General features: G+C 41.1%; 1 protein-coding gene across 1 annotated transcript; it reads left to right on the forward strand.

The window, feature by feature from the left end:
* The first annotated feature begins 4,978 nt into the window (after nucleotides 1-4,978).
* Nucleotides 4,979-14,339, forward strand: LOC139351808 (tenascin-like). Its single transcript, XM_070993814.1, has 11 exons — nucleotides 4,979-5,258; nucleotides 5,815-6,072; nucleotides 6,629-6,886; nucleotides 7,993-8,250; nucleotides 8,641-8,898; nucleotides 9,826-10,083; nucleotides 11,193-11,450; nucleotides 11,922-12,179; nucleotides 12,735-12,992; nucleotides 14,100-14,199; nucleotides 14,318-14,339. Exons 1-11 carry the CDS (start codon nucleotides 4,979-4,981, stop codon nucleotides 14,337-14,339), a joined length of 2,466 nt encoding a protein of 821 aa, XP_070849915.1.
* The last annotated feature ends 272 nt before the right edge of the window (nucleotides 14,340-14,611 follow it).

Consider the following 14,611-nt stretch of genomic DNA (forward strand, 5'->3'; position numbering starts at 1 on the left):
AAACTCGTGCGTCATATGTTTACCTGTGCTACACAGAGTGAGTGTGTGCTCAGACCAGACAAGTAGGGATTCATTTCACAAATTTTCAAAGAGACTGGACTGATAAACCTGTTTGGTCACCTTGACATAGGAGCATGCAGGTCATGTATGTATACAGGTAAGTCTGTTAGCAGTCCTAAAGGTATGACAGCATGGACAGAGTAAGTTTAAAATGTTCTTTGATTCACCCATGAATGTTCAAGATGCCCTCAAGCAAGTAACTTAAGAGAAGAATGTGGTATGACTGGGTGCTGCCCAGATGTGACAGTATGTATATCGCATGCAAAAGCAGAATGTGCTGAGAAAGGGTGTGTACACGTTTAAAATCTTGTCCAACCAGACAAACAATGGCTGCATCTTTGGATTCGTTTAATTTCGCTGTCTTATTTGTGCTGACAGAATCAAATATCTCTGAACAACAGAAACATGCAGTAAGATTTAAGCTGGTAGTAGGTATTCACAAGAAACTTTTGAAGGTTCCTTATGAAGCCATCAAACAATATTTCTACCAAAGCCAGAAACATGAGGCGGCAATGCTCAGTGTGAGAGATTTCTCACTTCTTGGTTGAAAAATAGATATAGAAATGACAAATATGTGATGTAAAATAGCACTGGATATTTTGTTTCTACACACTCTATATGATCACACAATGGTTGCATTTCTGATACATATTACAGTATATGTGTGTGTGTGTGTGTGTGTGTGTGTGTGTGTGTGTGTGTGTGTGTGTGTGTGTGTGTGTGTGTGTGTGTGTGTATAGATAAGTGGGTGAAACTTTTATGAAATTTTTGGTGAAATTGATGGTGTAATGATTATGTAACAACAGAACAGATAAAAGGGTATTTAAATGTTGAGAAGCAATGTTCTTTCATTAAAACATGCTTAGTAAAAGCAACACACAAAATGTTCAGAACCAAGAGTCAAGTGTCCATAAAAGCCAATCACTGACATTACTGAAGCTTAATGCGAACTTTCACTCATGAGACCCAGTTAAAAATGCCGCCCCGCCGCCACAAAGGAGATAAGCACACGCAGCGAAGCAGTTCGTGTCTAACCAGATCTGCACACCTTTCCATCTGTGCATGTCAAAGAGGGAAATGATGACAGTAAATTGCCGGGTTAAGCTTTTATTTCCTGGTTCCTGTGCCAAGGTTGTCTTTGTCAGTGAAGAGTCTGTGTCTCTTCTCTAAGCCCTGACTTCAGCCATGACTCAGGAGTTACACTTGCTCACAGCAGTGGAGCACTGATGAACATCAAACAACTACTTGGCTGCCATACAAGCAGCACACAGGACCTGAGAGTCAGAGGCTGTCCTGTATTTTTTCAGTAGAGAGAGTTTAAAGACATATGGTGAGTAAAATCAATACTTACACCATATTTTAAAGATAAATGTGTTGGGCATCTATATGCTGGCACATCTACATGTGTATATCATAGAAAAGAAGAGTGGAGTTGGTTTGGACAGTTTAGAAGAAGAAGCACTAACACATGATTTATTTTTTCAAATGCATTTTGTTCACAGGTTTAACTCATGGATTATGGGCTGCTCTTCTTTGTCCTCACAGGTTGGTGCCTCTTGTTTTGTTACTCTGGCTCTTTGTCTTTTTGAAGAAATGACAGCTTGAATAGTTTGCTGTGGATGGAACTGAATCAAAGACGACAACGTCTAAGAATGAAATAACTGTAATAATTGTTATATCAATGTTCATCAGTTATTTTATATAACATATATATTCCTGTGTCGGCTTTTAGGCGAGGAATTCCAAGTACAGCAAGTGTTTTCTGCAGGGACATTACAGTATGCAGAGAGGCAGGTGTGAACTGTCGGACTCAGCCCATGTTGAGCGCTCTGATTGGAACCATACACAGATATTTCTTCATGTTTCATGTTTGCTGCTTTTCTTTTTTATTATCAGTGGTTAACAGTGAACACTGATTTACTGAGACAGACTGAAACTTGATCCGGTTCGAGCTGAGGTGGAGAAATTGTTAAGGCATTAGACATAACATCCAGCAGAGCTGTTTGGTTCAGGTTCAGTGGAGCACGACCCAATCAATGACATGGCAAAAAACGGTGGGGAGGGAATGTTCTCTCATTGTGTATTTAGCTGTAAATAAATGAGAAACTTAGGTATAGATTAACCACGCTGACTCATTTGAGCATTTGAACGATATACAAAATCATTTCAACTCTTTACAAAGGGCCGACGACTGCTTTTCTTAAACTACTTGCAGATGCAGATTAAAAAGAATTTAATCTCAATTCCAAAAATCTCATCAATGAGGAAGAAGCTTTGTAAAACACCACAGTAATGTTGTTCAACCTGATACGCAGCGCCTCCTCATATTCACCAGACATGAACAAAGAAAGTCAACTTTATACGAAAATAATTAATTAAGATGTGAATATTCTTTGTTTTAGGAGTACTGCTCAGTGTTGCCTCTGCCCACTCTCGTCAGTACTACTTTGTGAAGACACCGCTGACCTGGACTAAAGCTCAGACCTTCTGCAGACAGGCCGGCAATGACTTGGCCACCATAGAGAATCCATCTGATGTCGCAGCTGTTGTCAGCGCCATCAAACTGAACTACACAGGCAAGTTCTCCATATTGGAATTGTATACTTATACACATTTACACTTATATGCACACACACACACACACACACACACACACACACACACACACACACACACACACACACATATATGAGCATATATACTGTATATAAAATTCTAAAATATGAGCGTGAACATGTGAGAGAACAACAATGGCCCTCAATGAAGAGCAGAGGAGACACATAATTTCATAATTTAAGCAATATTTAGTGAGTTGTAAAATGATTTACAGTTTAGTTTAATTGAGCCCTTAAAAATATTTTTGAATGCTTGCTGTTTTTTATAACGAACACCTTTTTGAACAGGCAAGGCTTGGATAGGTCTCTTTGATGATTTGCTGAACAGCTGGAGATGGTCCCTAAGTGACAGAAGCTTCTATGGTGATGGAGAGACAGAGTTTAGAAACTGGTATACTGGCCAGCCCAACAATCTAGGAGGACAACAGTACTGTGTAGAGCTTTTAAGTAAGAGTTCACACTATGGCAAATGGGACGACTCGAACTGCAGCCTCCGACGACACTTTGTGTGCTACAATGGTGAGTTTTCCTACAGCTGCAGAATTAACAAGGGGCCAGACACACTGAGCATTTCTAGAAACATTTTGCCACTTCTTGTACCATTAGCCAGGTCTTGTAAGGCGTCTTCAAGGGATTTCATGTGGCTATAAATAAATTGCTTCGTTATTTTCCTTACTTCTCTGTATTTGTTATGTGGAGGTGACATGAGCAACAATTTATACCACTGAATCCAGATCTTTAGATCTTTCTACTTTCTGTCACTGACACTCCTGTGTGCATCGAACCAAAATAAATGTTTATCCTCATCCATATATCTCCAGGTACAGTAGATGGCACATCATCCTTCGTGAAGGTCAACATATCTCTGAATTGGACTGAAGCTCAAAGATTCTGCAGGGAGAATTATGTCGATCTGGCCAGGTACAGCACTGAACCAATGATTTAAGGTGTTGTCTGTTCTGTTTATGAAATCATGCTTCTTCATTATTGTGACAGTTAGCTGGAATCCCATTTTGAGAATGTTCACTGTCACGGGGATCCAAAAATGCAGCATGGTTATTTTAAGGCTTTGTCTTTTTCTATTTTAATCTGTATTACTGTTTTGTAGTCAGAAGTGTGGTAGCATAGTATACCTTAATTTTCAGGTAACTATGTGTACTGATTTTACGTAGGCAGCAGGGTGGTGCAGTGGGTGTCCAACGACAATTAATTACATGTAATTAAGACATGTAATTAATTGGTGACTGGAAATTGCCCATGTGAGCTTGAATGGTTGTTTGTCTCCATATGTCAGCCCAGCGATGAACTGGTGACCTGTCCAGGGTGTAGTGTGCCCATCCCCAATGTCAGCTGGGACACCATCACAGATTTGATTTTGTCTTTTTTTTTTTTTTTTTCAACTTTGATCTGTATATGCTACTGTTTGTCTTTCAGTATAAGAAATCAGGCAGACAATTATATCATCACAAATCTGACAGCTGGGTCCTTTGTATGGATCGGTCTGCACCGGGAAAAAGTGTGGTCTGATGGAAGCACCTCTCTGTTTCGACACTGGGCTGACAACCAACCAAATTCTGGCATGGAGCAGTGCGTCACCACAGCGTTAAGTGACTCGGGACGATGGTCAGATGATAACTGCTCCCTCACTTTCCCATTCGTCTGTTCAATAAGTAATGCATCTTATTTCTGCTGTTTGATCATAAAAATAAATATCAGCAAATATATTTCATGACATATTTAAGCAAATATACACTGTGACATAGATTAGCAAGTAGACATACCAATATGACAGCATAAAATATACAGTATGTTTAAATACCCAGAGCCTTAGCAACTGGATCAATTGTAAACAAATGTTTGTAAAACTAAGTTGAAATGTTGTGGGAGCCACAGAAGAGTCAATTCCAGACAACAACAGCCATAGCAGTGAGCAACAGCAATTGCAAGTAGCAACAGCAAGCTGTTAGCTGCAGCAATGACTTAAAATGAACAATATGTGGGTGAAATCTGGGATGCTTCATTTTCACCCAGAGATGAGGGCAGCTGTTGGACAGTGAAGAACTCTAAAGAGCAGAAAATCTAAAGATGACGGAGCAAAATGGAGTGAACGACAACGTCAGCTTCATTCTCCAGTCCCTTTACTACTGAACTCATGATAGGGTCTAGAGATCATTTTGTTATCAGTTAATCGGCATGGCCCAATGACTTCATGGTCCTCCCTGTCACAATGCTAAAAGTAATGCCAAATAAAAAACATGAGTAATCAAACACAAAAGACAATTCCATCTTGAAAAAAATGGTAAATGCTCTATTTCGTTGGCTCAGATCCTCCAAATGCACCCAATATCAGATCAATAGGACAAGATGAGACCAGTATCACTCTGCAGTGGAATGAAGTCAACGACAGCATCAGCTTCATCCTCCAGTATGATGATACAGAGATAAACATCACTGCACCAGATGGAGATGGAGGAGTCACTCACACAGTCTCATCTCTCACTGCTGGAACTAAATACACATTCACTCTCTTCTCTGTGTTTGAGGACGTCAGAAGCAGTGGAGTAAGCATCACTGCAGTCACTGGTGAGATGTTTGACTGCAGCAATATGTACTGAATCAAGAACAACTGTGTTGTCCTGTGTTAACTGACGTAAAATGCAAACTTTCAAGATGGTGAAATACATGTTTGAATTTCTAGTGTACCACACAAGTTGCTACTTGACCAATTAATGATTTTTAAAGAAGCAATGGATGTGGTGACTGTTAGTAAGATGTAAACAGCAGTTGGGAGCAGCAGTGGATCAAACAGTGCAAAGTGTGAATGAAAGCAACGCTTAATCATGTTCAGATAGCATCAGGGAGAAAAACTTAATGAACAGTAGTTTGTAGCACTGATTTTACATGAATGGAAGCAATGTGTGTGGAGCAGGCTTTGAAGTCGACCACGCTTTGGTGAGAATCTGTGTAACTGGTGCAAATGAGATCAGCCAAAGTAGCTGATGTGAGAGACTTTCATAACTCCATATTCCTGTTTGAAACTTCTCTCAGAGTGGTGCAATAATAGATGAAGATAAACAGTGAAAAGCAGCAAAGGTTTTTTTGAAGATTGTCTTTTCTAATTGCTCTCTTTTCATCTCAGCTCCTCCAAACCCAGACAACTTTAGATCAACGAAACAAGATGAGACCAATATCGCTCTGCAGTGGAATGAAGTCAACGACAACATCAGCTTCATCCTCCAGTATGATGATACAGAGATAAACATCACTGCACCAGATGGAGATGGAGGAGTCACTCACACAGTCTCATCTCTCACTGCTGGAACTAAATACACATTCACTCTCTTCTCTGTGTTTGAGGACGTCAGAAGCAGTGGAGTAAGCCTCACTGCAGTCACTGGTGAGATGTTTGACTTCATTAATATGTACTTATTCAAGAACAACTGTGTTATCCTGTGCTGACCGAAGAAAAATCCAACCTTTCAATATCGTGAAATACATGTTTGAATTTCTAGTGTATCACACAAGTCGCTAAATGACCAATTAATGATTTTTAAAGAAACAATGAATGTGGTGACTGTTAGTAAGATGTAAACAGCAGTTGGGAGCAGCAGTGGATCAAAGAGTGCAAAGTGTGAATGAAAGCAACGCTTAATCATGTTCAGATAGCATCAGGGAGAAAAACTTAATGAACAGTAGTTTGTAGCACTGATTTTACATGAATGGAAGCAATGTGTGTGGAGCAGGCTTTGAAGTCGACCACGCTTTGGTGAGAATCTGTGTAACTGGTGCAAATGAGATCAGCCAAAGTAGCTGATGTGAGAGACTTTCATAACTCCATATTCCTGTTTGAAACTTCTCTCAGAGTGGTGCAATAATAGATGAAGATAAACAGTGAAAAGCAGCAAAGGTTTTTTTGAAGATTGTCTTTTCTAATTGCTCTCTTTTCATCTCAGCTCCTCCAAACCCAGACAACTTTAGATCAACCAAACAAGATGAGACCAATATCGCTCTGCAGTGGAATGAAGTCAACGACAACATCAGCTTCATCCTCCAGTATGATGATACAGAGATAAACATCACTGCACCAGATGGAGATGGAGGAGTCACTCACACAGTCTCATCTCTCACTGCTGGAACTAAATACACATTCACTCTCTTCTCTGTGTTTGAGGACGTCAGAAGCAGTGGAGTAAGCCTCACTGCAGTCACTGGTGAGATGTTTAACTTCATTAATAACCATTACAGCGTCTCAGCAGTAACATTAGTCCATCTATGTGCTAAAAAGGCTAACCCAGTGGAAGCAAACAACAATTTCAAAGAGGAAAGGCTGAAGAAAGTCAGACAGCACTCTGAGTTTCTGGCCACTCGTGGTCCCTCTGGCCTGTTGGATTAAACAACCCAGAAGGCTCATCTCTTTATGTCTTCCTTGAGGGTCCCATCAACACACTCGATCATCAGCGCTGTCCTTCAAAAGTTCCTGACTGACACAATAGTGAATGTTTTACCCCATCAACATCATTGATTGTTGTGGCTAAAGAGGGAAAGGACCATCCAGATTGTTCCCAGTGCAAAGGTCAAAAGTCTGCATCTCTGTGATGGTCTGGGGGGTTGTGCTAGTGCCCATAGCATGAGTGGCCTGCACATCTGTGATGGCACCGTTAGTGCTGAAAGGTTTTGGAGCAACACATGCTGCCATCCAGCAAGGTCTTTTTCAGGGACATCCCTGGTTTTTCCAGCAAGACAATGTCAAGCCATATTCTGTGGCTTCACAGTAGAAGAGTGAGGGTATTAGACCGGCCTGCTGCATCCAGACCTGTGATGTATTATAAAGTGCAAAAAGTGACAACAGAGACCCAGAGTGTTGAGCAGCAGAAGTCAAATATCAAGAATGGGAAAGACTTTCATTTTCAGAGCTTCAACAATTAGTGTCCTCAGTTCCCAAATGCTTCCTGAGTGTTGTTAGAAGAAGAGGTGATGTAACACTGTGCTAAACCTGCCCATGAACCAAATTATCAGAACGTGTAGCAGGCCTCAAATTCAGTATGTGAGAGTATGTTTACAACAAATGATATTTTGTTTTTATACTGTCTTCAACTGAATATAGTTTGAAAAACATTTACCAACAATGACATTCATTTTTAATGTTTTACAGTGTCCCAAATTCATTGGAATTGGACTTGTATTGGCTGAGACATATCAAATTTGACTGTTTGTTAGTTTACAATTCTATTTTTTTTATTTTTTTTTTTTATTTTGAGAACATCTCTGAGTTGGTGTCTGGTGATAAAATTGGTCACTTCTCTGTTTTTCTTCTCAGCTCCTCCAAACCCAGACAACTTTAGATCAACGGGACAAAATGAGACCAGTATCACTCTGCAGTGGAATGAAGTCAACGACAGCCGCAGCTTCATCCTCCAGTATGATGATACAGAGATAAACATCACTGCACCAGATGGAGATGGAGGAGTCACTCACACAGTCTCATCTCTCACTGCTGGAACTAAATACACATTCACTCTCTTCTCTGTGTTTGAGGACGTCAGAAGCAGTGGAGTAAACATCACTGCAGTCACTGGTGAGATGTCTGACTGCATTAATATGTACTAGCAATGACTTAAAATGAACAATATGTGGGTGAAATCTGGGATGCTTCATTTTCACCCAGAGATGAGGGCAGCTGTTGGACAGTGAATAACTCTAAAGAGCAGAAAATCTAAAGATGACGGAGCAAAATGGAGTGAACGACAACGTCAGCTTCATTCTCCAGTCCCTTTACTGCATAATATGAACTCATGATAGGGTCTAGAGATCATTTTGTTATCAGTTAATCGGCATGGCCCAATGACTTCATGGTCCTCCCTGTCACAATGCTAAAAGTAATGCCAAATAAAAAACATGAGTAATCAAACACAAAACACAATTCCATCTTGAAAAAAATGGTAAATGCTCTGTTTTTATGATTCAGCTCCTCCCAAAACACCCAACTTCAGATCAATAGGACAAGATGAGACCAGTATCACTCTGCAGTGGAATGAAGTCAACGACAACATCAGCTTCATCCTCCAGTATGATGATACAGAGATAAACATCACTGCACCAGATGGAGATGGAGGAGTCACTCACACAGTCTCATCTCTCACTGCTGGAACTAAATACACATTCACTCTCTTCTCTGTGTTTGAGGACGTCAGAAGCAGTGGAGTAAGCCTCACTGCAGTCACTGGTGAGATGTTTGACTGCAGCAATATGTACTGAATCAAGAACAACTGTGTTGTCCTGTGTTAACTGACGTAAAATGCAAACTTTCAAGATGGTGAAATACATGTTTGAATTTCTAGTGTATCACACAAGTTGCTACTTGACCAATTAATGATTTTTAAAGAAACAATGGATGTGGTGACTGTTTGTAAGATGTAAACAGCAGTTGGGAGCAGCAGTGGATCAAAGAGTGCAAAGTGTGAATGAAAGCAACACTTAATCATGTTCAGATAGCATCAGGGAGAAAAACTTAATGAACAGTAGTTTGTAGCACTGATTTTACATGAATGGAAGCAATGTGGGGCTGCACGGTGGAGCAGCAGGTAGTGCGGGTGCCTCACAGCAAGAAGGTTGCCGGTTCGATCCCCGGGTCAGGCAGGGCCTTTCTGTGTGAAGTTTGCATGTTCTTCCCGTGCATGCGTGGGTTCTCTCCGGGTACTCCGGCTTCCTCCCACAGACCAAAAACATGCTCATTAGGTTAATTGATGACTCTAAATTGTCCGTAGGTGTGAGTGTGAATGTTTGTTTGTCCTTACATGTGGCCCTGCAATCGGCTGGCGACCGGTTCAGGGTGTACCCCGCCTCTCGCCCATTGTAGCTGGGATAGGCTCCAGCCCCCCGCAACCCCGAAAGGGATAGGCGGTATAGATAATGGATGGATGGAAGCAACGTGTGTGGAGCAGGCTTTGAAGTCGACCACGCTTTGGTGAGAATCTGTGTAACTGGTGCAAATGAGATCAGCCAAAGTAGCTGATGTGAGAGACTTTCATAACTCCATAATCCTGTTTGAAACTTCTCTCAGAGTGGTGCAAAATAGATGAAGATAAACAGTGAAAAGCAGCAAAGGTTTTTTTGAAGATTGTCTTTTCTAATTGCTCTCTTTTCATCTCAGCTCCTCCAAACCCAGACAACTTTAGATCAACGAAACAAGATGAGACCAATATCGCTCTGCAGTGGAATGAAGTCAACGACAACATCAGCTTCATCCTCCAGTATGATGATACAGAGATAAACATCACTGCACCAGATGGAGATGGAGGAGTCACTCACACAGTCTCATCTCTCACTGCTGGAACTAAATACACATTCACTCTCTTCTCTGTGTTTGAGGACGTCAGAAGCAGTGGAGTAAGCATCACTGCAGTCACTGGTGAGATGTTTGACTTCATTAATAACCATTACAGCGTCTCAGCAGTAACATTAGTCCATCTATGTGCTAAAAAGGCTAACCCAGTGGAAGCAAACAACAATTTCAAAGAGGAAAGGCTGAAGAAAGTCAGACAGCACTCTGAGTTTCTGGCCACTCGTGGTCCCTCTGGCCTGTTGGATTAAACAACCCAGAAGGCTCATCTCTTTATGTCTTCCTTGAGGGTCCCATCAACACACTCGATCATCAGCGCTGTCCTTCAAAAGTTCCTGACTGACACAATAGTGAATGTTTTACCCCATCAACATCATTGATTGTTGTGGCTAAAGAGGGAAAGGACCATCCAGATTGTTCCCAGTGCAAAGGTCAAAAGTCTGCATCTCTGTGATGGTCTGGGGGGTTGTGCTAGTGCCCATAGCATGAGTGGCCTGCACATCTGTGATGGCACCGTTAGTGCTGAAAGGTTTTGGAGCAACACATGCTGCCATCCAGCAAGGTCTTTTTCAGGGACATCCCTGGTTTTTCCAGCAAGACAATGTCAAGCCATATTCTGTGGCTTCACAGTAGAAGAGTGAGGGTATTAGACCGGCCTGCTGCATCCAGACCTGTGATGCATTATAAAGCGCAAAAAGTGACAACAGAGACCCAGAGTGTTGAGCAGCAGAAGTCAAATATCAAGAATGGGAAAGACTTTCATTTTCAGAGCTTCAACAATTAGTGTCCTCAGTTCCCAAATGCTTCCTGAGTGTTGTTAGAAGAAGAGGTGATGTAACACTGTGCTAAACCTGCCCATGAACCAAATTATCGGAACGTGTAGCAGGCCTCAAATTCATTATGTGAGAGTATGTTTACAACAAATGATATTTTGTTTTTATACTGTCTTCAACTGAATATAGTTTGAAAAACATTTACCAACAATGACATTCATTTTTAGTGTTTTACAGTGTCCCAAATTCATTGGAATTGGACTTGTATTGGCTGAGACATATCAAATTTGACTGTTTGTTAGGTTACAATTCTTTTTTTTTATTTTTTTATTTTCTTTATTTTGAGAACATCTCTGAGTTGGTGTCTGGTGATAAAATTGGTCACTTCTCTGTTTTTCTTCTCAGCTCCTCCAAACCCAGACAACTTTAGATCAACGGGACAAAATGAGACCAGTATCACTCTGCAGTGGAATGAAGTCAACGACAGCCGCAGCTTCATCCTCCAGTATGATGATACAGAGATAAACATCACTGCACCAGATGGAGATGGAGGAGTCACTCACACAGTCTCATCTCTCACTGCTGGAACTAAACACACATTCACTCTCTTCTCTGTGATTGAGGACGTCAGAAGCAGTGGAGTAAGCATCACTGCAGTCACTGGTGAGATGTTTGACTTCTTCAGTGTTTTATGAACAAAGCATAACACTGTTGTTTTCTGTGAGCAGTGTGTGAAGCAATACTGGATGATAAAAGACATGTTCCAACATGTGTATCATGGAGATAATTCAATGGCTGTCTAATGGTTCATAGATTAGTTTGCAATGGTCTGGCACTCATTAACCAATTAACACCAGTAAGTTACAGCCACACTTGCAAGTTGCAAAAACAAGCAGCTGTCATCAGCAAGAGCTTTGACTGAACAACAGGAGGCTGAAAGCAGGAATCATTTTTTAATCTCACCTTGGAGACAGCGACTGAACAATGATTTGTATTTACTAGCAATAACAGTAGAGATGGAGAAACAGATGAAGGCAGCAGGCATGTAAATAAACAGCTCTGTTGAATGGAATCAAGACTGACATGCAGACTGTTGGTGATAAAATTGGTCACTGATCTGTTTTTCTGTCTCAGCTCCTCCAAACCCAGACGACTTCACATCAACAGGACAAAATGAGACCAGTATCACTCTGCAGTGGAATGAAGTCAACAACAACATCAGCTTCATCCTCCAGTATGATGATACAGAGATAAACATCACTGCACCAGATGGAGATGGAGGAGTCACTCACACAGTCTCATCTCTCACTGCTGGAACTAAATACACATTCACTCTCTTCTCTGTGTTTGAGGACGTCAGAAGCAGTGGAGTAAGCATCACTGCAGTCACTGGTGAGATGTTTGACTTCATTAATATGTACTTATTCAAGAACAACTGTGTTATCCTGTGTTGACCGAAGAAAAATCCAACCTTTCAATATCGTGAAATACATGTTTGAATTTCTAGTGTATCACACAAGTTGCTACTTGACCAACTAATGATTTATGAAGAAACAATGAATGTGGTGACTGTTAGTAAGATGTAAACAGCAGTTGGGAGCAGCAGTGGATCAAACAGTGCAAAGTGTGAATGAAAGCAACACTTAATCATGTTCAGATAGCATCAGGGAGAAAAACTTAATGAACAGTAGTTTGTAGCACTGATTTTACATGAATGGAAGCAATGTGTGTGGAGCAGGCTTTGAAGTCGACCACGCTTTGGTGAGAATCTGTGTAACTGGTGCAAATGAGATCAGCCAAAGTAGCTGATGTGAGAGACTTTCATAACTCCATATTCCTGTTTGAAACTTCTCTCAGAGTGGTGCAAAATAGATGAAGATAAACAGTGAAAAGCAGCAAAGGTTTTTTCGAAGATTGTCTTTTCTAATTGCTCTCTTTTCATCTCAGCTCCTCCAAACCCAGACAACTTTAGATCAACCAAACAAGATGAGACCAATATCGCTCTGCAGTGGAATGAAGTCAACAACAACATCAGCTTCATCCTCCAGTATGATGATACAGAGATAAACATCACTGCACCAGATGGAGATGGAGGAGTCACTCACACAGTCTCATCTCTCACTGCTGGAACTAAATACACATTCACTCTCTTCTCTGTGTTTGAGGACGTCAGAAGCAGTGGAGTAAGCATCACTGCAGTCACTGGTGAGATGTTTAACTTCATTAATAACCATTACAGCATCTCAGCAGTAACATTAGTCCATCTATGTGCTAAAAAGGCTAACCCAGTGGAAGCAAACAACAATTTCAAAGAGGAAAGGCTGAAGAAAGTCAGACAGCACTCTGAGTTTCTGGCCACTCGTGGTCCCTCTGGCCTGTTGGATTAAACAACCCAGAAGGCTCATCTCTTTATGTCTTCCTTGAGGGTCCCATCAACACACTCGATCATCAGCGCTGTCCTTCAAAAGTTCCTGACTGACACAATATTGAATGTTTTACCTCATCAACTTCATTGATTGTTGTGGCTAAAGAGGGAAAGGACCATCCAGATTGTTCCCAGTGCAAAGGTCAAAAGTCTGCATCTCTGTGATGGTCTGGGGGGTTGTGCTAGTGCCCATAGCATGAGTGGCCTGCACATCTGTGATGGCACCGTTAGTGCTGAAAGGTTTTGGAGCAACACATGCTGCCATCCAGCAAGGTCTTTTTCAGGGACATCCCTGGTTTTTCCAGCAAGACAATGTCAAGCCATATTCTGTGGCTTCACAGTAGAAGAGTGAGGGTATTAGACCGGCCTGCTGCATCCAGACCTGTGATGTATTATAAAGCGCAAAAAGTGACAACAGAGACCCAGAGTGTTGAGCAGCAGAAGTCAAATATCAAGAATGGGAAAGACTTTCATTTTCAGAGCTTCAACAATTAGTGTCCTCAGTTCCCAAATGCTTCCTGAGTGTTGTTAGAAGAAGAGGTGATGTAACACTGTGCTAAACCTGCCCATGAACCAAATTATCGGAACGTGTAGCAGGCCTCAAATTCAGTATGTGAGAGTATGTTTACAACAAATGATATTTTGTTTTTATACTGTCTTCAACTGAATATAGTTTGAAAAACATTTACCAACAATGACATTCATTTTTAATGTTTTACAGTGTCCCAAATTCATTGGAATTGGACTTGTATTGGCTGAGACATATCAAATTTGACTGTTTGTTAGTTTACAATTCTATTTTTTTTATTTTTTTTTTTTTATTTTGAGAACATCTCTGAGTTGGTGTCTGGTGATAAAATTGGTCACTTCTCTGTTTTTCTTCTCAGCTCCTCCAAACCCAGACAACTTTAGATCAACGGGACAAAATGAGACCAGTATCACTCTGCAGTGGAATGAAGTCAACGACAGCCGCAGCTTCATCCTCCAGTATGATGATACAGAGATAAACATCACTGCACCAGATGGAGATGGAGGAGTCACTCACACAGTCTCATCTCTCACTGCTGGAACTAAACACACATTCACTCTCTTCTCTGTGTTTGAGGACGTCAGAAGCAGTGGAGTAAGCATCACTGCAGTCACTGGTGAGATGTCTGACTGCATTAATATGTACTAGCAATGACTTAAAATGAACAATATGTGGGTGAAATCTGGGATGCTTCATTTTCACCCAGAGATGAGGGCAGCTGTTGGACAGTGAATAACTCTAAAGAGCAGAAAATCTAAAGATGACGGAGCAAAATGGAGTGAACGACAACGTCAGCTTCATTCTCCAGTCCCTTTACTGCATAATATGAACTCATGATAGGGTCTAGAGATCATTTTGTTATCAGTTAAT

Source organism: Chaetodon trifascialis, chromosome 23 (genome assembly GCF_039877785.1).
Source record: "Chaetodon trifascialis isolate fChaTrf1 chromosome 23, fChaTrf1.hap1, whole genome shotgun sequence".
Classification (NCBI taxonomy): domain Eukaryota; kingdom Metazoa; phylum Chordata; class Actinopteri; order Chaetodontiformes; family Chaetodontidae; genus Chaetodon; species Chaetodon trifascialis.

Coding starts and splice junctions, on each gene's coding strand:
- LOC139351808 (XM_070993814.1), top strand. CDS start 4,979: ATGCTCTATTTCGTTGGCTCAGATCCTCCAAATGCACCCAATATCAGA. Junction 6,073..6,628: donor AAGCCTCACTGCAGTCACTG/GTGAGATGTTTG, acceptor TTTTCATCTCAG/CTCCTCCAAACCCAGACAAC. Junction 11,451..11,921: donor AAGCATCACTGCAGTCACTG/GTGAGATGTTTG, acceptor TTTCTGTCTCAG/CTCCTCCAAACCCAGACGAC.